The sequence below is a fragment of the Oncorhynchus masou genome, chromosome 24 (assembly GCF_036934945.1).
Source record: "Oncorhynchus masou masou isolate Uvic2021 chromosome 24, UVic_Omas_1.1, whole genome shotgun sequence".
NCBI lineage: Eukaryota > Metazoa > Chordata > Actinopteri > Salmoniformes > Salmonidae > Oncorhynchus > Oncorhynchus masou.
In genome coordinates, this window is record NC_088235.1 from 26,466,191 (window position 1) to 26,490,805 (window position 24,615).

The following is a 24,615-nucleotide window of genomic DNA, read 5'->3' on the forward strand; positions in this document are numbered from 1 at the left end:
CTGCACCACTCGGGAGCCCTGTTGTTTAGGCCAAGGTATGTATCTTTTTTTGTGTGCTCTAGGACAACGGTGTCTAGACGGAATTTGCATTTGTGGTCCTGACAACTGGACCTTTTTTGGAACACCATTATTTTTGTCTTACTGAGATCTACTGTCAGGGCCTAGGTCTGACCGAATCTGTGCAGAAGATCTACGTGCTGCTGTAGGCCCTCCTTGGCTTGGGACAGAAGCACCAGATTATCAGCAAACAGTAGACATTTGACTTCAGATTCTAGTAGGGTGAGGCCGGGTGCTGCAGACTTTTTTAGTGCCTTTGCCAATTTGTTGATATATATGTTGAAGAGGGTGGGGCTTAACCTGCATCCCTTTCTCACTCCCCGGCCCTGTGTAAAGAAATGTGTTTGTTTGCCAATTTGAATCGCACACTAGTTTGTGTACAAGGATTTTATGTCGTATGTATTTCCCCCAACACCACTTTCCATCCATTTGTTTAGCAGACCCTCATGCCAAATTGAGTCAAAAGCTTTTTTGAAATCAACAACGCATGAGAAGACTTTGCCTTTGTTTTGTTTGGTTGTCAATTAGGGTGTGCAGGGTGAATATGTGGTCTGTTGTACGGTAATTTGTTAAAAAGCCAATTTGACATTTGCTCAGTACATTGTTTTCACTGAGGAAATGTACAAGTCTGCTGTTAATGATATTGCAGAGGATTTTATGAAGGTTGCTGTTGACGCATATCCCACGGTAGTTATTGGGGTCAAATTTGTCTCTACTTTTGTGGATTGGGGTGATCAGTCATTGGTTCCAATTATTGGGGAAAATATTAAAGAGTTTAGCCAATTGGAATTTGTGGTCTGTATATTTGATCATTTCATGTTTGATACCATCAACACCACAGGCCTTTTTGGGTTTGAGGGTTCTTATTTTGTCCTGTAGTTCATTCAATGTGATCAGAGAATCCAGTTGGTTCTGGTAGTCTTTAATAGCTGATTCTAAGAATTGTTAAATGATCATGTATATGTTTTTGCTGTTTGTACTTTGTTATAGAGTCAAAAAGATAATTGAAGTGGTTTATCCATACATCTGTTTTGGATATATAACTCTTTTTAGATTTGATAAGGAAGCTGAATGGTCAAATATACTGTTTAGGCTTTCTAGTGCCAAGTTTACAGCTTCACTATTACAGTGAAATGTTTTGTCCAGGAAGTTGTCTAAAAGGGATTGAATTTGTTGTTGCCTAATTATTTTTAGTAGGTTTCTACACTACTTTCCTTCCACCTATAGCATTTCTTAATATTGTGCAGTTCCTTTGGCTTTGATGCCTCATGATTGAGTATTGCTCTGTTCAGGTAGATTGTGATTTTGCTGTGACCTGATTTGGGTGTTACATTTACATTACATTTAAGTCATTTAGCAGACGCTCTTATCCAGAGCGACTTACAAATTGGTGAATTCACCTTCTGACATCCAGTGGAACAGCCACTTTACAATAGTGCATCTAAATCATTAAGGGGGGGGGGTGAGAAGGATTACTTATCCTATCCTAGGTATTCCTTGAAGAGTCAAAAGTGTTCGCTGCTCTGGCCCCCCAATGGTGGAACAAACTCCCTCACGACGCCAGGACAGCGGAGTCAATCACCACCTTCCGGAGACACCTGAAACCCCACCTCTTCAAAGAATACCTAGGATAGGATAAGTAATCCTTCTCACCCCCCCCTTAATGATTTAGATGCACTATTGTAAAGTGGCTGTTCCACTGGATGTCAGAAGGTGAATTCACCAATTTGTAAGTCGCTCTGGATAAGAGCGTCTGCTAAATGACTTAAATGTAAATGTAAATGTTTCAGGTGTCTCCGGAAGGTGGTGATTGACTCCGCTGTCCTGGCGTCGTGAGGGAGTTTGTTCCACCATTGGGGGGCCAGAGCAGCGAACAGTTTTGACTGGGCTGAGCGGGAACTGTACTTCCTCAGTGGTAGGGAGGCGAGCAGGCCAGAGGTGGATGAACGCAGTGCCCTTGCTTGGGTGTAGGGCCTGATCAGAGCCTGGAGGTACTGCGGTGCCGTTCCCCTCACAGCTCCGTAGGCAAGCACCATGGTCTTGTAGCGGATGCGAGCTTCAACTGGAAGCCAGTGGAGAGAGCGGAGGAGCGGGGTGACGTGAGAGAACTTGGGAAGGTTGAACACCAGACGGGCTGCGGCGTTCTGGATGAGTTGTAGGGGTTTAATGGCACAGGCAGGGAGCCCAGCCAACAGCGAGTTGCAGTAATCCAGACGGGAGATGACAAGTGCCTGGATTAGGACCTGCGCCGCTTCCTGTGTGAGGCAGGGTCGTACTCTGCGGATGTTGTAGAGCATGAACCTACAGGAACGGGCCACCGCCATGATGTTGGTTGAGAACGACAGGGTGTTGTCCAGGATCACGCCAAGGTTCTTAGCGCTCTGGGAGGAGGACACAATGGAGTTGTCAACCGTGATGGCGAGATCATGGAACGGGCAGTCCTTCCCCGGGAGGAAGAGCAGCTCCGTCTTGCCGAGGTTCAGCTTGAGGTGGTGATCCGTCATCCACACTGATATGTCTGCCAGACATGCAGAGATGCGATTCGCCACCTGGTCATCAGAAGGGGGAAAGGAGAAGATTAATTGTGTGTCGTCTGCATAGCAATGATAGGAGAGACCATGTGAGGTTATGACAGAGCCAAGTGACTTGGTGTATAGCGAGAATAGGAGAGGGCCTAGAACAGATCCCTGGGGGACACCAGTGGTGAGAGCGCGTGGCGAGGAGACAGATTCTCGCCACGCCACCTGGTAGGAGCGACCTGTCAGGTAGGACGCAATCCAAGCGTGGGCCGCGCCGGAGATGCCCAACTCGGAGAGGGTGGAGAGGAGGATCTGATGGTTCACAGTATCGAAGGCAGCCGATAGGTCTAGAAGGATGAGAGCAGAGGAGAGAGAGTTAGCTTTAGCAGTGCGGAGCGCCTCCGTGATTAGTGGTCTGACTGAATGCTCTGATAGTCTCTGGGTTGAGGTCAGTGTAATCTACAGTACTACTGCCAAGGGATGAGATATAGGTGTACCTAACATAGGAATCTCCTCGAAGCCTACAGACCCAGCGTGCGACAGAGCTACAGGAGTTGTGACCCATTTTTGTTGGTTATGTTGAAGTAGTTGTGTCTAGTGCAGGCCTGGGCAATTCCAGTCCTCCAGGGCCTGATTGGTGTCACACTTTTTCTCCATCCCTACCAAACACAGCTGATTAATCAAATTGCATTCTAAACTGAAGATCATGATTAGGTGATTATTGGAGTCAGGTGTGTTCGATGGGACTGGGGCAAAAGTGTGACACCAATCAGGCCCCGAGGACTGGAGTTGCCAAGGCCTGGTCTCGGGTGTCATATTTGGGAGGGAATATTGTCACCTCAAGGTAGATGTTTGCCTCTCTTTGTGCTGAGGGTGTCAGGTTGTTGTCCAGTTCTGGCATTTGGGTCGCCACAGACTAATACATGTCCCTGGGCCTGGAAATGATTGATCTCTCCCTCTAGGATGGAGAAGCGGTCATCATTAAAGTATGGGGATTCTATCTCTCTGTGTGTATTCGTCTGTATCTGTGTTGTTGAATTGAACTTTAGATCTACTCTCTGTCTACTCCCCTGATGAGTGGTCCTCAGTGCATCATTATAACCAGCTAGCATTACTCTCTGTATCACATCTTCTGTTGTAGCTGAGATAAAACAGAGGTCACAGTGGAAGAGGGATTGGGTGAGAGAGAGAGAGAGCGAGCGAGAGAAAGAGAGAGAGAAAGAGGGTGAGAGACAGGAGGAGAGAAGGAGTGGGAGAGAGAAAGTGGAGGATTGATCGAGGGTAATCTGGAAATTTGATTTAGTGTGTAATGGAGGACGGGGTTGTTGTACATCGGCCTAACCTCTGCTCAGATACAAACATCATAAACTCCCAGAACATCTGTCTCCAACACATCATGTAATGTAGGAGTTGCCCTTAGGAGATAACCTCTAAACCTCTTGCAGATTCTCAACTGTCACAAAAAAGTTTAATAGAGAGAAAAAAATATTCAGAATTCCACTCGACTTACCTTCATGTTTCTTTGTAATATGAACCGCTTTGTGCTTCTAGCTAATCGAGGTCTCCACATATAACTTGGACTCTTAACTAGGGTCTTTCTGTGAATTAGCTGTGAGGATTCTTCATTTGTTTACCCCTGCAGCCTTCGTGAGAGGACCATTAATCTTCTATTCCAGGAAACGGTTGTCGCATGTTCATTACACACAGCAGTTGCATCATTATTCATTCTGGTCAGATAAAAATCTATTGGTTGGCTTCTGTGTCAGTGATTGCATAAATGCATGTGAACATCATAATCTGAATAATCCTATATTCAACTGTGTGGATATCATGATCCATGTCATGTACATTTGTTTACCTAGGCTTAGCCTGATATCATGATACGAGAAAGAGAAAACTGTGTAAGGGAACTGTAAAAGAAAGGTCATCCAAGGTAAAGGATCAATCAATACCCGTTGACTTCCTGTAATAGTTAGGTCATGGCTGTTCTACTGTTGACACGCGTCAGTGTTTAAAACATGGAAACTATGTAAAAAGGGTGTGGTGAAGTGAGGTCAACTTCCCAAAATTGTGACTCCATCCTTTGGCCATCCATGAAACGGAGGAGAATCCAATGTATTCCAATCCTCACAGTGTGGTTCATGTAACAACAGTCTGTGTACTTCTCAGTAACTAAGGAGAGAGGGGAAAAGGCAAGTAATAGTGTAAGCCAACTGTATGGGGCCAAATTGGAATTAAGGGGTGGATCTGTCCCACTTGAGAAATCCATTTAACTCTGTATGCTTTCTCTCATCCTGTCTACTCTTCCTCCAAACCCTGAAGCAGCCGGCCTACACCCCAACAGGGAGTCAGAGGTTCAAGTAGTAGGGCGACACCCCAACAGGGAGTCAGTCAGAGGTTCAAGTAGTAGGGCTACACCCCAACAGGGAGTCAGAGGTTCAAGTAGTAGGGCTACACCCCAACAGGGAGTCAGTCAGAGGTTCAAGTAGTAGGGCTACACCCCAACAGGGAGTCAGTCAGAGGTTCAAGCAGTAGGGCTACACCCCAACAGGGAGTCAGTCAGAGGTTCAAGTAGTAGGGCTACACCCCAACAGGGAGTCAGATGTTCAAGTAGTAGGGCTACACCCCAACTGGGAGTCAGTCAGATGTTCAAGTAGTAGGGCTACACCCCAACAGGGAGTCAGTCAGAGGTTCAAGCAGTAGGGCTACACCCCAACAGGGAGTCAGTCAGAGGTTCAAGCAGTAGGGCTACACCCCAACCGGGAGTCAGTCAGAGGTTCAAGCAGTTGGGCTACACCCCAACACACCGCTATAGGGAGTCAGGGGTTCAAGCAGTAGGGCTATAACCCAACACCCCACTGTTGGGAGTCAGGGGTTCAAGCCATAGGCCTATACCCCAACACCTCACTATAGGGAGTCAGGGGTTCAAGCAGTAGGGCTATACCCCAACACCCCACTGTTGGGAGTCAGGGGTTCAAGCAGTAGGTCTATACCCCAACACCTCGCTATAGGGAGTCAGGGGTTCAAGCAGTAGGGCTATACCCCAACACCTCGCTATAGGGAGTCAGGGGTTCACTCACGTAAAACTGAGTGAATGGACACAGAGAGGAACATTAGCAAACTATTTATTTTACCATGACAACAGAGCATCCTCCACTCCCCCTTCCCTGCTGTACAATGGCTCTTGCCCTCAACTGCCATTGTGCCATGACATGAGTCCTCTGCAACTGTAGGTGCACCTGTGAGTGGCCCTGTGGGAAGACCTGTGGGTGGACTGTGCCTGTACTCCTGTGAGTTAGTTACACTCCTCCATGTAGGTCGGATGCACTGAAGTCACTGAAATCACTACTATTTTGAGGCATGGCTGGGTTGGGATTGACAGGAAGGAACTGACTGGAGTTCCTGTAACATGCTGAATACTGTATGTCATAATTTGCTATGCTTAACTATTGGTTTAATCTGTGATGTCACCATTGGGAAGAACCTATTACCATAACATTCCCCAAGAGAAATGGAGGAACCTATTCCCCAGAGAAATGGAGGAGCCTATTCCCCTAACATTCCCCAGAGAAATTGAGCAACCTATTCCCCTAACATTCTCAAGAGAAATGGAGGAACCTATTCCCCTAACATTCTCCAGAGAAATGGAGGCACCTATTCCCCTAACATTCTCCAGAGAAATTGAGGCACCTATTCCCCTAACATTCCCCAGAGAAATGGAGGAACCTATTCCCCTAATATTCCCCAGAGAAATGGAGGAACCTGTTCCCCTAACATTCCCCAGAGAAATGGAGGAACCTGTTCCCCTAACATTCTCCCGAGAAATTGAGGAACCTATTCCCCAGAGAAATGGAGGGACATATTCCCCTAACATTCCCCAGAGTAATGGAGGGACCTATTCCCCAGAAAAATGGAGGGACCTATTCCCCTAACATTCTCCACATTCTCCAGAGAAATGGAGGAACCTATTCCCAAGAGAAATGGAGGGACCTATTCCCCTAACATTCCCAAGAGAAATGGAGGAACCTAACATTCTCCAGAGAAATGGAGGAACCTAACATTCTCCAGAGAAATGGAGGAACCTAACATTCTCCAGAGAAATGGAGGAACCTAACATTCTCCAGAGAAATGGAGGAACCTAACATTCTCCAGAGAAATGGAGGAACCTAACATTCTCCAGAGAAATGGAGGAACCTAACATTCTCCAGAGAAATGGGAAAGAACAGTTTGATCCTGATATCCAACACTAAGAGCAATTCAATATCAATGTCATACAGAATGCCATTTCGTTATGTGATTGGCAAATTGAAATTATATTCCTCCAGACAGATTCATATTAATGTCATTATCACCATTAAATGACAGCTTAAGCTTGTTGCACAAAACAGAGACTCTTCATCTTACATCTGTGAATTTAATTTTTTTTGGGGGAATAGATGGAGTAAAAATCTATATGTTTTATACAGGATAGTATAGGCTACATTTTTATATATACAGGGCCTTCGGAAAGTATTCAGACCCCTTGACTTTTTCCACATTTTGTTATGTTACAGCCTTATTCTAAAAGGGATTACATAAAAAATGTTCCTCAGCAATCTACACACAATAACAAAGTAAAAACAGGCTTTTAGAAATGTTTGCAAATGTATTACAATAAAAAACAGAAATAGCTTATTTATTATGTGACTTTGCTATGAGACTCGATATTGAACAGGTGCATCCTGTTTCCATTGATCATCCTTGAGATGTTTCTACAACTTAATTGGATTGCACCTGTGGTAAATTCAATTGATTGGACATGGTTTGGAAAGAAACAAGTTTCTCTGGTCTGATGAAAACAAGATTGAATTCTTTAGCCTGAATGCAAAGCATCCAGTCTGGAGGAAACCTGGCACCATCCCCATGGTGAAGCATGGTGGTGGCAGCATCATGCTGCGGGGTCGAGGCAGGATTGAGGCAGGATTGAGGCAAAGATGAACGGAGCAAAGTACAGAGAGATCCTTGATGAAAATCTGCTCCAGAATGCTCAGGACCTCAGACTGGGGAGAAGCTTCACCTTCCAACAGGACAACGACCCTAAGCACACAACCCTTTGGGACAAGTCTCTGAATATTCTTGAGTGGCCCAGCGAGAGCCCGGACTTGAACCCAATCTAACATCTCTGGAGAGACCTGAAAATAGCTGTGCAGCAATGCTCCCCATCCAACCTGACAGAGCTTGAGAAGATCTGTAGAGGAATGTGAGAAACTCCCCACATACAGGTGTGCCAAGCTTGTAGCGTCATACCCAAGAGGACTCAAGGCTGTAATCGCTGCTGAAGGTTCTTCAACAAAGTACTGAGTAAAGGTTCTGAATACTTATGTAAATGTGATATTTTATTTCATTTTTTCTTTTTTTCTTTAGAAATTTGGAAACATTTCTAAAAACTTGTTTTTGCTTTGTCATTATGGGCTATTGTGTAGATTGAGGGGGAAACGATGTAATCAATTTTAGAATAAGCCTGTAACGTAACAAAATGTGGAAAAAGTCAAAGGGTCTGAATAATTTCCGAATTCACTGTATATGTGCAGGCTACTTGGAATTAATGAAACATTTGTATGAAGGGAGGGGTTGTCTGTCACCACCAAGGCGGAGCGAAGGGATGACGTATGGTAAACGTTGCCATCGCAGAGTAAAGAATCCGCAATCCTTTACATCGCTTTGGAGTAACCAGGATCGAGAGGGTTCTGTAGTGGCAGGATAGCTATTCTCATTGGATTAAATACATCCAATTCTTTGACATTTTTATTACACATAATACATAGATGTTTATTTGGTGGCAGCATATTTCTCATGTAGGGATTTTGTCATTGACACATGCCACTGTTGCATTTCTGCACAGCTCAGCTCTCTGTGTGAGCCGTCGGTCTGTCATTACAGTTTATAGTCAGTAATAAAACACATCTTCCTTGACCCACCGATCTGATTTCTGGACACTCATCACTGCATTCAAGAGATGGACGAAGAATATCAAAGTAAGACTCACTTACCGTCTCTCTTTCATGGTCATTTGCTTTGGTGTGTGGATGGACTGATATAGGTTATGCGCCGTAAAGCATGAGTCAATGAATAGTTGTAACCACTGCATGCATTTAATCAGAAATGTATATGTTTCCCTCTAACAGTAAGGTATTAAGAAATGCAATGGTATTTTGTCAACTGTTGTCATAAATGGGTGTAAATATAGGTAGGGTAAAAATAGCCTTTGATCATGACTCCGTTCCATTCCATTCCACTTATGAAGTCATTGGGCGAAGGTGGCTTCTGAAGTGGGACATTTTGTTAATTATGATCCCAGACTCTGAACATTTAACATGCATTGCTTGCAGTACGGTTTCGGAAGCATAAGGACCTTATCTTTCATATCAGCGAGAAATCATTAAAAAAAAGGTAAATTGATACACACCTGTGTACGGTTAGTGTTCCCACAAGGCCATATCTCCACGCTACAGTGCTTGTTTGCTGAAGACAGACTGAAGACAAGAGGCGAACACCTGTGTGTAAACTTAACTCGGGAAGTGTAGTTTTATCGGATAGAGGCACCCATAGTTGTATGGATCTGTGCAAAACTGCTACAGTAAGTGTATATATTTTTTGTTGGAAAAATTCTTCTCGCGGTTGAAAGGGCCATAAGTTTTGAAAGCCGTGTTGCTAGCGATTGTTGACGTTTTTGTAAACGTTAACGCAGCATCGGGATTGTAGATCACATGAGGCAGTCGTGAGCGAAGCTAATGGCGGAAAACTGAAGGGAGAAGGCAGTATGCTGCCTGGAGTTTGAGAGCTAGGGTATAAAGAGCTCTAGTGGAGGATAGTTACTGGACACATTTCTTAATCATCAAATAGGAGGGCATATACATTGAGTATACAGAACATTAAGAACACCTGCTATTTTCATAAGACTGACCAGGTGAAAGCTATGATCACTTGTAAGGGGGATGCGCAACTCTATTAGGAAGGTGTTAAATTTGCTATACTCAGCATATTAATTGAACTCCGTGTGGTGAATGCGTAAAAACGCATACAGCAATGAGCTTCGTCGTCAATATGTCTGTTGCGCTGACTTGCTTTGAAGTAAGTGCCGGAGCTTTAAACTAGGCTAATCTTTCCATTGCAAAGCTGTTCTATTGAAACGGCTGCTCAATGCCCTGGACGGGTAAAAAATATCAGACAAACGTGTCTTTTTCAACAGGAAAGTCGACTTTTTCGGCTGGAAGGCTTTCAAAACAGGCTCATTCATTTGAACCTTCAGTGGCACCTGTTCCGAATGGATTGATTCAAATGACAGTGCTAAACCACAGCCTGTGGTATTCAATACTGCTTGCATGATGCGAAATAAGAGACAACCCAAGGCAGGGGGCGAAGGCCATGTATTGTAAACATTTGTCTTGAGAAGAAAAGCAGGTTATCTGTTGGGGTTAAACGGGGAGAGTTTAGCAGACGCTGAAGAGGGGACCCTCTACATGTCTCACTGGTCCATCATGTTGCAGTAAGCGTTAACCCTTTTCACGCTTTACATAACCCTTATCGAAACTTATTTGTCTATTTAAATTAAAGTCAAGTTTCACTATTTTTCAACTTCATATTAATCATCTCCAGGACCGGCCCAACATCAACCTACTGAATGTGAAAATGGCTGAAGGTGAGTGTTTAGTGTGTATCGTGACTTTAACCAATTATGAGTAGGCATTGCCTACTAATTGGTTGAGATAATTGGAAACACTTATCTTCCTCTTTTTTTTTTACTGCTGAACATATGAACGTGTCATTTTCACATATGTTGAGGTGGTGCTGGAGATGTTGAATATAAAGGGACATTTCACAATTGTTCTTCAAGGTTGTTTCTGCCCTTCAGTGAATTGGAGTGCTGTTCAACGGCTCATTCACCATTAGTATTACTCCCCATAGATTTGATTCCTATTGGTCTGTATGTGTGTATATGTAACCTCCATGCGTTGTGTTCTCTCAAAATAAATCACTTCAGCCAGTGGTCCCAGTTGAGCATCATTTATTTCTGCTGTTGTTAAATAGGAAACAGCACGTTAGTTGTGCAGGGCTGAACAGTATTGTTAAATAGGAAACAGCACGTTAGTTGTGCAGGGCTTAACGGTATTGTTAAATAGGAAACAGCACGTTAGTTGTGCAGGGCTTAACGGTATTGTTAAATAGGAAACAGCACGTTAGTTGTGCAGGGCTTAACGGTATTGTTAAATAGGAAACAGCAGGTTAGTTGTGCAGGGCTTAATGGTATTGTTAAATAGGAAACAGCAGGTTAGTTGTGCAGGACTTAACGGTATTGTTAAATAGGAAACAGCAGGTTAGTTGTGCAGGGCTTAACGGTATTGTTAAATAGGAAACAGCAGGTTAGTTGTGCAGGGCTGAACGGTATTGTTAAATAGGAAACAGCACGTTAGTTGTACAGGGCTGAACGGTATTGTTAAATGGGAAACAGCACGTTAGTTGTGCAGGGCTGAACAGTATTGTTAAATAGGAAACAGCAGGTTAGTTGTGCAGGGCTGAACGGTATTGTTAAATAGGAAACAGCACGTTAGTTGTACAGGGCTGAACGGTATTGTTAAATGGGAAACAGCACGTTAGTTGTGCAGGGCTGAACGGTATTGTTAAATAGGAAACAGCACGTTAGTTGTACAGGGCTTAATGGTATTGTTAAATGGGAAACAGCATGTTAGTTGTGCAGGGCTTAATGGTATTGTTAAATGGGAAACAGCATGTTAGTTGTGCAGGGCTGAACGGTATTGTTAAATAGGAAACAGCACGTTAGTTGTGCAGGGCTTAATGGTATTGTTAAATAGGAAACAGCACGTTAGTTGTACAGGGCTGAACGGTATTGTTAAATGGGAAACAGCACGTTAGTTGTGCAGGACTGAACGGTATTGTTAAATAGGAAACAGCACGTTAGTTGTGCAGGGCTTAACGGTATTGTTAAATAGGAAACAGCACGTTAGTTGTGCAGGACTGAACGGTATTGTTAAATAGGAAACAGCACGTTAGTTGTGCAGGGCTTAACGGTATTGTTAAATAGGAAACAGCACGTTAGTTGTGCAGGGCTTAACGGTATTGTTAAATAGGAAACAGCACGTTAGTTGTGCAGGGCTTAACGGTATTGTTAAATAGGAAACAGCACGTTAGTTGTGCAGGGCTTAACGGTATTGTTAAATAGGAAACAGCACGTTAGTTGTGCAGGGCTTAACGGTATTGTTAAATAGGAAACAGCACGTTAGTTGTGCAGGGCTTAATGGTATTGTTAAATGGGAAACAGCATGTTAGTTGTGCAGGGCTTAATGGTATTGTTAAATGGGAAACAGCACGTTAGTTGTGCAGGGCTTAACGGTATTGTTAAATAGGAAACAGCACGTTAGTTGTGCAGGGCTTAATGGTATTCTTAAATGGGAAACAGCATGTTAGTTGTGCAGGGCTTAATGGTATTGTTAAATGGGAAACAGCATGTTAGTTGTGCAGGGCTGAACGGTATTGTTAAATAGGAAACAGCACGTTAGTTGTGCAGGGCTTAATGGTATTGTTAAATAGGAAACAGCACGTTAGTTGTACAGGGCTGAACGGTATTGTTAAATGGGAAACAGCACGTTAGTTGTGCAGGGCTTAACGGTATTGTTAAATGGGAAACAGCACGTTAGTTGTGCAGGACTGAACGGTATTGTTAAATAGGAAACAGCACGTTAGTTGTGCAGGGCTTAACGGTATTGTTAAATAGGAAACAGCACGTTAGTTGTGCAGGACTGAACGGTATTGTTAAATAGGAAACAGCACGTTAGTTGTGCAGGGCTTAACGGTATTGTTAAATAGGAAACAGCACGTTAGTTGTGCAGGGCTTAACGGTATTGTTAAATAGGAAACAGCACGTTAGTTGTGCAGGGCTTAACGGTATTGTTAAATAGGAAACAGCACGTTAGTTGTGCAGGGCTTAACGGTATTGTTAAATAGGAAACAGCACGTTAGTTGTGCAGGGCTTAACGGTATTGTTAAATAGGAAACAGCACGTTAGTTGTGCAGGGCTTAACGGTATTGTTAAATTGTAAACAGCAGGTTAGTTGTGCAGGGCTTAACGGTATTGTTAAATAGGAAACAGCAGGTTAGTTGTGCAGGGCTTAACGGTATTGTTAAATAGGAAACAGCAGGTTAGTTGTGCAGGGCTTAACGGTATTGTTAAATAGGAAACAGCACGTTAGTTGTGCAGGGCTGAACAGTATTGATGGCAAAACCTGTAGCATGAAGACAACTGTGTTAGCAGTGGGCTTATGTGACCATTACATCGGTGTATGCTGCTAACACACTTATTTACAGCATTCTTATGCCAAAGCACATCCCAGAAAGCCCCTCAATCCCTAACAGGTACCATATACCCACACATGTATAAGTCAGTAATGTACAGCAAACTTGTACACATTGTAAAATAGAAAACAGTATTCAGAACGTGACCTACCCCTTGCATCACATTTTCATATTGGGGAGACTTGACGATCTCCACCTATCTGCAAGCGGGGCCAATCACAACACACCTTATTGTCATCAGAGTTGAACTAACCAATAAGAATGCTTGAACATGAAATACATTTCTTTAGAGGCAAGTGGAAACAACCAACCCTGTTATATATACATTCAAACTCAATGGACAGAAGAGGAAAGATTTTAAAGGGCTGCGTAACAATAGCTTGTTAACGTAAAACCTGGTCTTTAGGGAAGCAGTATCTACATGTACAATACAAGCCTTTGTTACAGCATCATATAAGGACATTGCCAACGCCAGTCATTTCCATTATTCCCTCTCAGTTTATAGGTTTTACAGCTTTCTTTTATTTATAATTTATACACGATCATGCTTAAATAACTAAGCTCACACTTTGCCTATGCGGCAGTAGTCAAATTAATTTATTCAAATGTTTTCATAGATACAGGGAAGATCTGTAAAGCACAGAGTAGTCTTTGGACATAGGAAGACACTGGATGACGGGGGTAGTGGCATGGCGACGGGGGTAGTGGCATGGCGACGGGGGTAGTGGCATGGCGACGGGGGTAGTGGCATGGCGACGGGGGTAGTGGCATAGCGACGGGGGTAGCAGAACAAAGAGGCTTGAGGTCCTGTGATCACACTGGGAAGATAAGTGCATGGAAACGATTACATGTTGTACTGCGTTAATTAAAACAACCCACGCACATTGGACACAGACACACAAAGTCAATGCATTTATGCTGGCATGCTAATTTTACCCCAGCTAATCACGTACAACAGCGCTGGTTAAAATGCTTTTTAAATTCAAGCCAAATCCCTTCAACTGAAATTAGTGCAGTGCAGAGTGTAATGTCATGGAGCTGCACTGTGCAGCATATGGTCAAAGTTGGGGCATAATTTGTTTTCCATCAGTTGACTGCCTGGCTGCTAACTAGGAGGGGGGGGGGGGGGGTGCCATTGTGTAGGATTAGGCCATGGTGTAGGATTAGGCCATTTTCTTATATGGGCTGATAATGGGCATGCATACTCCCTCATGCATAGAACGCACACACAGAAACTATGGCAGTGAGCAGAGTAGAATATGGAATTAATTACTGCGTGTTTACTCCTACTTCTCTACACTTGGTGCAATCCTCTGTTCTGTTTACATGCCACAAGACAGATGTCTGCTCTCATGTGACACAGACCCAAAATCCCAGGTGTTTTATAGCACCAAGTCTATTTATAGACATGTGTAGTTAGACTTCTGCTTTAACTCTACTTGCCTAACTACACGTCTATAAATAGACTTCTTCCTTAACTCTACTAGCCTATTTCTAGACCTGTGTAGTTAGGCTAGTAGAGTTAAAGCAGAAGTGGAAAGACGAGAACCCACTACAATATAGAGCTACAAATTGGCCAGCACTCGCTTGATGCTGTTTTTGTTTTGTTTTTTTGAGCCTCTAGTTCCTCTGCAGGGACACTTTCAGCTTTGCCTTTTATCAGGGGGATAGAAGGAAAGTGCTCTGTTTGAATGGTGTTTTTACTAAGTGCTGTGTGTCTTGACAGTATTTTCTGTCAGGATCCTGATAACTTTAGTGACTCCGTCTCTCTCAACACGCTTTTCCCCTAACTGACTGTGAGAAACTCTAAATGGGAAACTGCTTTCCTTCCATGCTCTATGGCCTGAAAATGTATGTGTTTATTCTTTGGGGGATAGTTTGAGGTGTTGAGGGGCAGTTGAATCTGTCAAAAGGCTTTTCTAATCAGAAATTGGTAACTTGACAGAACTGCCGGGTGCGATTAGTTTAGTCAATTATTACTTTACCCCTTTATGTTGAATTCATGGCCATTTATCAATCTCACCCTCTGGGCAAGGAAACATACATGTTCTTTGAGAAGAACATCAAAATAAACTGCTTGAGTCTTTGGGGTGATGAAGTTTCATATGAATCCAGACATTAGTGGTTTCCTGCCCTGAGTCTACAGGACAGAGTTGGCCAGCAGTCTTTGTTGTGGCGGTAGGGTGAGTGGTGTGAGAGGACTTCTTAATGGAAGTCATTATTGCCATGCTGTGGGCAGCTGGTCTGTAGCTTTAACCCTGCCTGGAGGACCTTCTGGCTGGCACAGTATCTGGTTGCTACAGCCATAGGCTAAATGGCTACAACAGATACAGCCAGTCAGCTAACTAGCCCATCTACTCAGCTGTTTCTCTCTCTCTCTGCCCTTCTGGTTTGTTAAAGTAAGTCCTGTTTTCTTTACCATCCTGTGTCTTACGGTCTTCCTTCCACACTGTAACTTTAAACGACACTTTTTATGGATATCTTTAAGAAATGGCTTTCTTCTTGCCACTCTTCCATAAAGGCCAGATTTGTGCAATATACGACTGATTGTTGTCCTATGGACAGAGTCTCCCACCTCAGCTGTAGATCTCTGCAGTTCATCCAGAGTGATCATGGGCCTCTTGGCTGCATCTCTGATCAGTCTTCTCCTTGTATGAGCTGAAAGTTTAGAGGGACGGCCAGGTCTTGGTAGATTTGCAGTGGTCTGATACTCCTTCCATTTCAATATTATCGCTTGCACAGTGCTCCTTGGGATGTTTAAAGCTTGGGAAATCTTTTTGTATCCAAATCTGGCTTTAAACTTCTTCACAACAGTATCTCGGACCTGCCTGGTGTGTTCCTTGTTCTTCATGATGCTCTCTGCGCTTTTAACGGACCTCTGAGACTATCACAGTGCAGGTGCATTTATACGGAGACTTGATTACACACAGGTGGATTGTATTTATCATCATTAGTCATTTAGGTCAACATTGGATCATTCAGAGATCCTCACTGAACTTCTGAAGAGAGTTTGCTGCACTGAAAGTAAAGGGGCTGAATAATTTTGCATGCCCAATTTTTCAGTTCTTGATTTGTTAAAAAGGTTTGAAATGTCCAATAAATGTCGTTCAACTTCATGATTGTGTCCCACTTGTTGTTGATTCTTCACAAAAAAATACAGTTTTATATCTTTATGTTTGAAGCCTGAAATGTGGCAAAAGGTCGCAAAGTTCAAGGGGGGCGAATACTTTCGCAAGGCACTGTAGGTGTTCGGTTACTGTTATTTTGAAGTGGCCTGTGTGTCTAGTCTTTTAAGCCTGCAGCAGGTCAGCCAAAGACAATGTTACTCTGCCTGGTAAGACGAGACAAGCAACAACATCCTGGACCTCCAGGCAGCAATCGCCAGCCAGGAGTTCGTATACGGTCTTCTCAGTCACTCAACCCCCATCCAGCCCTCTGATTAGAAGTGGGTGCCAGAAACGGCACCATTATGAATGCTCTGGCAGCAGGCTTATGGTCGTGGAGATAAGACCCCCAGCACGTCAAATCCAATACTTACATCATAGAGGTGACCCTGAGCAGATGTTGGATATAAGGGGACATGACGTCCAGACAGACCAGGACAGAGGGGCCACCCAGACGGATGCATCACCCCCTAGTAGGGGTCCGCTCCCGAAAACAGCAGATTAAAACAATGTAATCAGTGGATGACAGTTTAGTTTAACCCCTCAGTACTAGATCCTAGATCTCTTTTGAGTCCTGACCCACAGAGGCAGCTAAACCCCAAGATATTACCCCCCAAAATCTTTGCTGTCCTCTCACGCAATGATGTGAGCTATTACTGGAAAATAATGGTATAGGGATCACACATTCACAATTCACTTTATCTGGATCCACAAAGCATTGAGGCGCAACATTCCCAACTATTGAAAAGTTCATAGAGATGCCAGATCTTCGGATCATGAAAATAAACCCCTTTAAATTAGCTGCACTGACTAACATACAGACACTCATCATAACCCCTTGGCTTGTTCTGTACTAATCATTCCCCACATTCTGGTGCCTTGACATACTGCCAGGTCACATCACCGGACCGCTAAACAAGACTACAGATGTTTGTTACTGTGTCCATGTTATCACTGCCAACAACCCCTCTGTATGTATATATCACACTTCCACTGTGGTCTTCAGCCCCATGGTCAGATTGGGATTAAGAGCTGTGGGGGTTAAAGCCAGCTGGCAGCACCAGTGTGCATGTGTCTGTATGCATGCCTGCATCTGCGTGTGTGTATGATGTGTGTTTGTCTCTGCATGCGTGTGCACATGTGGGGCCAGTGAGGGGAGCCCAAGGGGTATAAAGTTAAAGGGATTGGTGACAGCAGGCTTCAGATTAGGGGTTTGCGCCAAGGGCCACACTGACAGCCTGCCTGTCTATCTCATCCCATCGTCCTGCTCTGTGACAGCCTGCCTGGCCTGTCTCTCATCCCATATCCCTGCTCTGTGACAGCCTGCCTGGCCTGTATCTCATCCCATATCCCTGCTCTGTGACAGCCTGCCTGGCCTGTGTCTCATCCCATTGCCCTGCTCTGTGACAGCCTGCCTGGCCTGTATCTCATCCCATATCCCTGCTCTGTGACAGCCTGCCTGGCCTGTCTCTCATCCCATCGTCCTGCTCTGTGACAGCCTGCCTGGCCTGTCTCTCATCCCATCGTCCTGCTCTGTGACAGCCTGCCTGGCCTGTCTCTCATCCCATCGCCCTGCTCTGTGACAGCCTGCCTGGCCTGTCTCTCATCCCATCGCCCTGCTCTGTGACAGCCTGCCTGGCCTGTCTCTCATCCCATCGTCCTGCTCTGTGACAGCCTGCCTGGCCTGTATCTCATCCCATATTCCTGCTCTGTGACAGCCTGCCTGGCCTGTCTCTCATCCCATCGTCCTGCTCTGTGACAGCCTGCCTGGCCTGTCTCTCATCCCATATCCCTGCTCTGTGACAGCCTGCCTGGCCTGTCTCTCATCCCATCGCCCTGCTCTGTGACAGCCTGCCTGGCCTGTCTATCTCATCCCATCATCCTGCTCTGTGACAGCCTGCCTGGCCTGTCTCTCATCCCATCGCCCTGCTCTGTGACAGCCTGCCTGGCCTGTCTCTCATCCCATCGCCCTGCTCTGTGACAGCCTGCCTGGCCTGTCTCTCATCCCATCGCCCTGCTCTGTGACAGCCTGCCTGGCCTGTATCTCATCCCATCTCCCTGTTGGGGCCAGTGGGGTGACTGGGTTCTACTTTTCTATAGTACTACAGTTTATGGAAAACCTACAAATATATATAAAAAAATATAAAAAAATGTATACTGACAGCTGATAGTCATCACCCTCTCCTCCTAAAAAGCTTCAAGACAGAAGCCAGTTACTTACATTTCAACAAAAACAAAAACTTCTCTGTAAACTATATACTTACTTTCAATGATGGCCGTAATGACATCAGGTCTATTGTCAGTTAACACTGACATGTATATTATCCTCAGACTCCTCTGACTTCCAGAATCACCTATAAATGATCAAGAAATCTATCAAACATATTGGTTAAATCAGATGTGGTCAGAGAGAGAAGAGGCATTCATAAAAGGATGCCCTCATACTTCTAGGACCTATGAGATAAGGCCATGTAGAACTTGCACTACCAATAGAGGTATTTATATGTTAGTGTTCTTGTAATAAGATGTATATTGGAAAAACATTCTGTTCCTTAAAGTACGCCTCGGAGAACATAAATCCACTATCAGATATCAAGATATCACCTCGCCAGTTGCGAGACACTTTATAGAACAAAATCCGTATATTAATGAATTGCTTTGGATCTAAAAAGTTCATCCACCAGGCAGGATGTGATTACGACAACAAATGACTTAAAAGAGAAGCCATGTAGGTAGATCAATTAATTTCTGTATCTCCACATGGTGTAAACACAGAACTAGACTTCACCTCCTCCTTTATAGGCCGCATTTAGGCTGTTATACAAGAACACTGTCCATATCAGATTTTGCATATCATTGATGAGTCAGTCCAACTATTTATGAATGACTGTGCCTGATGTCCTTTGTGTTAATTCTCAGGAATTGATATAATTTATCCAAATGAGGAGACACCTAAGCCAATTGATTCATGAATTGCTCTTCGTGCCCACTCCCACACCCTATAATTCTGTATTTCTTTGTAGACCAGAAAAGCCACATTCCTGATTAAAAGCACCTGCTGTCTTCAGTAGTTCTTTATATATGCTGTTTTGAATTAAAAGAAAATTGCACTTACACACTGAAGACTGCAAAGCTGAAACGTCGGTGTACGCGATCCCTGATGCAGTGGGGAAAAACCAATAATAATGAAATCCGCTTTATGCAACATGTTTTTGATTGCGGACCCATTCCACCTTATGTTTGGGTGACGGGGTTCTCTCATGCTCCAACACATTAACAGACCGGGCTGTGACCATTACCCAGTTTAGCTCTTAACATGGGAAGTTGGCTCATGTACAGTCTGTAAGTGAGAATGGGATTTGGTCTAAGTCCCACTCTGTTCCACTGGTCAAGCTGGGATGAGTGGGGGTTTTAGTGTCACTAAGGGTCTGATTTATGATTTACTACACTATCCAGTCCAAAAAGTGTCAAGAATGTGATGAAATGTACACTTTTGGGTTGATTTAACAATGTTTTGAGGGGGGCTTTCTGCCCCCAAATGTATCACCATCCCATCTGAGATTCTGTTAGGTGCTCAGTCAGAATTTGTTTTTGTGTCATCAGCTACCCTAGTGGCAGAGGGAGGGTAGTGAACAGTTGGTAATTTTTGTGTGAGGACCTCATTATTGGGATTTTTTTTCTGGGGGGGGGTTAAATGAGGCTCTGCTCTGTGGTGCACATGTTGAAATCTATTTTGCCCCCTGCTTTGCACCCACCCAACCCAAGCCATCGCTCCGCACACTGGAGTAGATCTCATTCACTGTGTAGCTCTTTCAGTGGAACTCAGATGAAACTCAAATTAAATCCAATTCAGATACAACTTTGACATACCTGTGGCAGCTAGACCGTGCAGAGTGGTGAAGAGACATGAACCGATAAAAGGACAACCGTTTTGTTGATAAAGGAACCATTCAGTTGTTGTGACCATCAGGGCTCTGGACCCTGCTAGTGTCACAGTTGTTGTGACTGTCAGAGATCTGGACCCTGCTAGTGTCACAGTTGTTGTGACTGTCAGAGATCTGGACCCTGCTAGTGTCACAGTTGTTGTGACTGTCAGAGATCTGGACCCTGCTAGTGTCACAGTTGTTGTGACTGTCAGAGATCTGGACGATGACAGTTAAAAAAGAAAACGACTCCTCTGTCTGTCGACTGGAGACAACTAAACTCATTCTTTGGATGAGACGGAGGGCAGTTGCCAGGAGGGATTGAATTAGAAATATAATTTGTAGACCCCTATTTTCATGTTTAATGTCCACTACCACTGGACCAGAAGGGTCCATTTTATTACCCATTTAAATGTACCTTGCTGACCTTTTGCCTTGCTTGTTGATCTGATAAATGAAGGTGTGTTTTGTAGGGTGACGTAATGGTCAGAGCAGATGTGATGTAGGGAGGCTTCTGAAGGCAGCTCAGCCTCCCATCTAGCCTGGTTAAACCAAACTGAATGCTGTACTCGCATGGTCTGCTCAGTCTGTAGCATTCAGTCTGGTTTAACCAGGCTATCTCCGATTCACTGTCTCATTAACATCCACGATGAAGCCGATCAGTCAGAGATAAGTCTTCCCAGACGGTCATATTAACCTGAATACAGACCTCTTCAGGCCTCAGACAAAACCAGGCTACATTCTCTCCATGCAGAATGTCATCCATCCAACAAGCAAATGATGAGAAATAACATGAGTCTAAAATATTTGCGGTTAAAGGCAATAATGAAATTTGCATTGGATGATCCACATTATGATCGAAATAGACACGAGTGGGTTTCTGGGGAAACAGTAAGATACATACAGTAGAGTGGTGAAATGGAACATGTCATTTCTATCATAGATAACATTTTGCCACTTCAAATTTGTCTAATTTCTCAATTGAGAGCTGCCTGCTGTGTGTCAACTTGAAACTTAAATGGCAACTAATTGCATCAGTCAAAGTTCCAGTAGGTTGAATAACCGAAGAGGTTAACCCCGAGGTTAGCCAGCTAATTAATGGCTCTATTTGGATGTTGAACTCCAGTCAGTGATTATTGTCGCTCTACATCCCTTCTGTTGTTATACAGCAGCACGTAGCCTACTATCATGGACCAGAAGGAAGTCCCTGTCTGTCACACTCCCTGAAAACCAGACCCCTTTACCCCCCGTCCAGCCCGGACACAGGACTACATATGCTAGTTAGGAACAGTTATTTTGCCGTTTCACAGGCTTTTGTGTTATTGTTATTAATATCGCAGCTGCAATCACTGTTTGGACCCCTTAGCCGTGTACAACCTCGTGCCAAATGAGTTGAGGCCTCTCTTGAGCTAGGCTTCCTGGTTCACTTTTAAATGGCAAGACATTGCTTAAATTCTGTATAAAGGGAAGCTCTGAAGTAAAGACTGTTTCCACAGCTCGTATATGCAGAGGCTTGGCTGTGATATCAGGCTTGTCATGTTCCTGCTTTATGAAGAGGCTACACGCACACTAAATATCTGCCTCTCAGCTGGGTTAATGAAGTCGGATCACAGAGACCCCTCTCTGGTGGTTACACACACAGTGAGATATGTTTCACTCCAGCTCTAAGCCCCTGGGCGGGTAGAGTTGAGGGCGAAGGTTGCGTTAATGAAATAAATTCACTTTCAATGCAAGAAATTAATCTGGATTGGTTTTATTAATAGAATATACCCCCGCGCATTTATAAAGGGTTGGAAAACACTTTCATGTGGAATAATTAAGACCGTTAGCCTTTTTTCCCACTAATTAAGACTTATTAGATTTTATTATTTCATATTGTTGCGTTGTCCATAAGGAAACTGCCAGTAAGCATTTTGTTGGATGGTGAATACCATGTGTATCCTGTACATACGACTAATAAAACTGTAAACTTGTATCTGCTTTGATGCTTGTGACTCTGATAAACTGAGTGAAACGGTTATAGTACTGAAGCAGAGTTAGTGTAACAGTCATCGTACTGTAACGGTTGATAGTTAGTGAAATGGTCATGTTACTATAGCAGGCTTAGTTAATTAGTTAGTATAACGGTTATGTTACTGTAGCAGGCTTAGTTAGTATAATGGTTATGTTACTGTAGCAGGCTTAGTTAGTATAATGGTTATGTTACTGTAGCAGGCTTAGTTAGATTAACGGTCATCATACTGTGGAGCAGGCTTAGTTAATTAGTTAGTATAACGTTTATGTTACTGTAGCAGGCTTAGTTAGTGTAACGGTTATGTTACTGTAGCAGGATTAGTTAGTGTAACGGTCCTCGTACTGTAGCAGGCTTAGTTAACTAGTTAGTATAACGGTTATGTTACTGTAGCAGGCTTAGTAAATTAGTTAGTGTAACGGTCCTCTTACTGTAGCAGGCTTAGTTAGTTAGTTAGTTAGTTAGTTAGTGTAACGGTCCTCGTACTGTATCAGGCTTAGTTAGTTAGTGTAACGGTCATCGTACTGTAGCACGCTTAGTTAGTGTAACGGTAATGGTCCTCGTACTGTAGCAGGCTTAGTTAGTTAGTGTAACGTCCTCGTACTGTATCAGGCTTAGTTAGTTAGTGTAACGTCCTCGTACTGTAGCAGGCTTAGTTAGTGTAACGGTAATGGTCCTCGTACTGTAGCAGAGTTAGTTAGTGTAATGGTCATTGTACTGTAGCAGGCTTAGTTAGTTAGTGTAACGTCCTCGTACTGTAGCAGGCTTAGTTAGTGTAACGGTAATGGTCCTCGTACTGTAGCAGAGTTAGTTAGTGTAACGGTCATTGTACTGTAGCAGGCTTAGTTAGTTAGTGTAACGTCCTCGTACTGTAGCAGGCTTAGTTAGTGTAACGGTAATGGTCCTCGTACTGTAGCAGAGTTAGTTAGTGTAACGGTCATTGTACTGTAGCAGGCTTAGTTAGTTAGTGTAACGTCCCTGTACTGTAGCAGGCTTAGTTAGTGTAACGGTAATGGTCCTCGTACTGTAGCAGAGTTAGTTAGTGTAACGGTCATTGTACTGTAGCAGGCTTAGTTAGTTAGTGTAACGTCCTCGTACTGTAGCAGGCTTAGTGTAACGGCAATGGTCCTCGTACTGTAGCAGGCTTAGTTAGTTAGTGTAACGGCCCTCGTACTGTAGCAGGCTTAGTTAGTGTAACGGCAATGGTCCTCGTACTGTAGCAGGCTTAGTTAGTTAGTGTAACGGCCCTCGTACTGTAGCAGGCTTAGTAACTTAGTTCGTGTAACGGTCCTCGTACTGTAGCAGGCTTAGTTAGTTTGTGTAACGGTCCCCGTACTGTAGCAGGCTTAGTTAGTGTGTGTAACGGTCCTCGTACTGTAGCAGGCTTAGTTAGTGTAACGGTCCCTGTACTGTAGCAGGCTTAGATAGTGTGTGTGTAACGGTCCTCGTACTGTAGCAGGCTTAGTTAGTTAGTGTAACGGCCCTCGTACTGTAGCAGGCTTAGATAGTTAGTTTGTAACGGTCCTCGTACTGTAGCAGGCTTGGTTAGTTAGTTTGTAACGGTCCTCGTACTGTAGCAGGCTTGGTTAGTTAGTTTGTAACGGTCCTCGTACTGTAGCAGGCTTGGTTAGTTAGTCTGTAACGGTCCTCGTACTGTAGCAGGCTTGGTTAGTTAGTTTGTAACGGTCCTCGTACTGTAGCAGGCTTGGTTAGTTAGTTTGTAACGGCCCTCGTACTGTAGCAGGCTTAGTTAGTTAGTGTAACGGCCCTCGTACTGTAGCAGGCTTAGTTAGTGTGTGTGTAACGGTCCCCGTACTGTAGCAGGCTTAGTTAGTGTGTGTAACGGTCCCCGTACTGTAGCAGGCTTAGTTAGTGTGTGTAACGGTCCCCGTACTGTAGCAGGCTTAGTTAGTGTGTGTAACGGTCCCCGTACTGTAGCAGGCTTAGTTAGTGTGTGTAACGGTCCCCGTACTGTAGCAGGCTTAGTTAGTGTGTGTAACGGTCCCCGTACTGGAGCAGGCTTAGTTAGTGTGTGTAACGGTCCTCGCACTGTAGCAGGCTTAGTTAGTGTGTGTAACGGTCCTCGCACTGTAGCCGGCTTAGTTAGTGTGTGTAACGGTCCCCGCACTGTAGCAGGCTTAGTTAGTGTGTGTAACGGTCCTCGTACTGTAGCAGGCTTAGTTAGTGTGTGTAACGGTCCTCGCACTGTAGCAGGCTTAGTTAGTGTGTGTAACGGTCCTTGTACTGTAGCAGGCTTAGATAGTGTGTGGTGTCATGCAGTGTAAGAAGATGTATCAGCAGTAAAACTAAGAAGGTTTCTATCTCTGTGATCTCTCTTCAGTACCTGAGGATCTCTCACTGGAAGAGAGGGATGAGCTGTCAAACATCCGGCGGAGGAAGAGAGAGCTGCTGGATGATATTGAGGTGGGTAGCCTTGAAGTTGCTGTGGCTCGGCTTATTAGCTGGAAAAGCTTTAAAGAAGAGTGTTGTTTTTCTGATATGCTCGTGTAGCTTGTATCATTTTCTCAGAATGTCTAATCCCTGTCTGTCTCTGTTCATTAGGTTGAATAATTTTCTCTGAATGAGCTTATTCC

The 24,615-nt window shown here is 44.1% G+C and overlaps 2 protein-coding genes across 2 annotated transcripts in view; one reads left to right on the plus strand and one right to left on the minus strand.

Annotated features, from left to right (window-relative positions):
• The first annotated feature begins 8,270 nt into the window (after positions 1-8,270).
• Positions 8,271-24,615, plus strand: part of LOC135511948 (cytohesin-3-like) — a 54,626-nt gene continuing 38,281 nt past the window's right edge. The window contains exons 1-2 of the mRNA XM_064933483.1: positions 8,271-8,590; positions 24,363-24,445. Coding sequence (XP_064789555.1) covers positions 8,572-8,590; positions 24,363-24,445 — 102 coding nt within the window. The 5' untranslated portion in view covers positions 8,271-8,571. The remainder of the gene's footprint in view (positions 8,591-24,362; positions 24,446-24,615) is intronic.
• LOC135511945 (ubiquitin carboxyl-terminal hydrolase 42-like) overlaps positions 13,498-24,615 on the minus strand; it is an 81,218-nt gene continuing 70,100 nt past the window's right edge. Inside the window, exon 18 of the mRNA XM_064933479.1 lies at positions 13,498-13,741. The gene's annotated coding sequence lies outside the window, so the exon portion shown is untranslated. The remainder of the gene's footprint in view (positions 13,742-24,615) is intronic.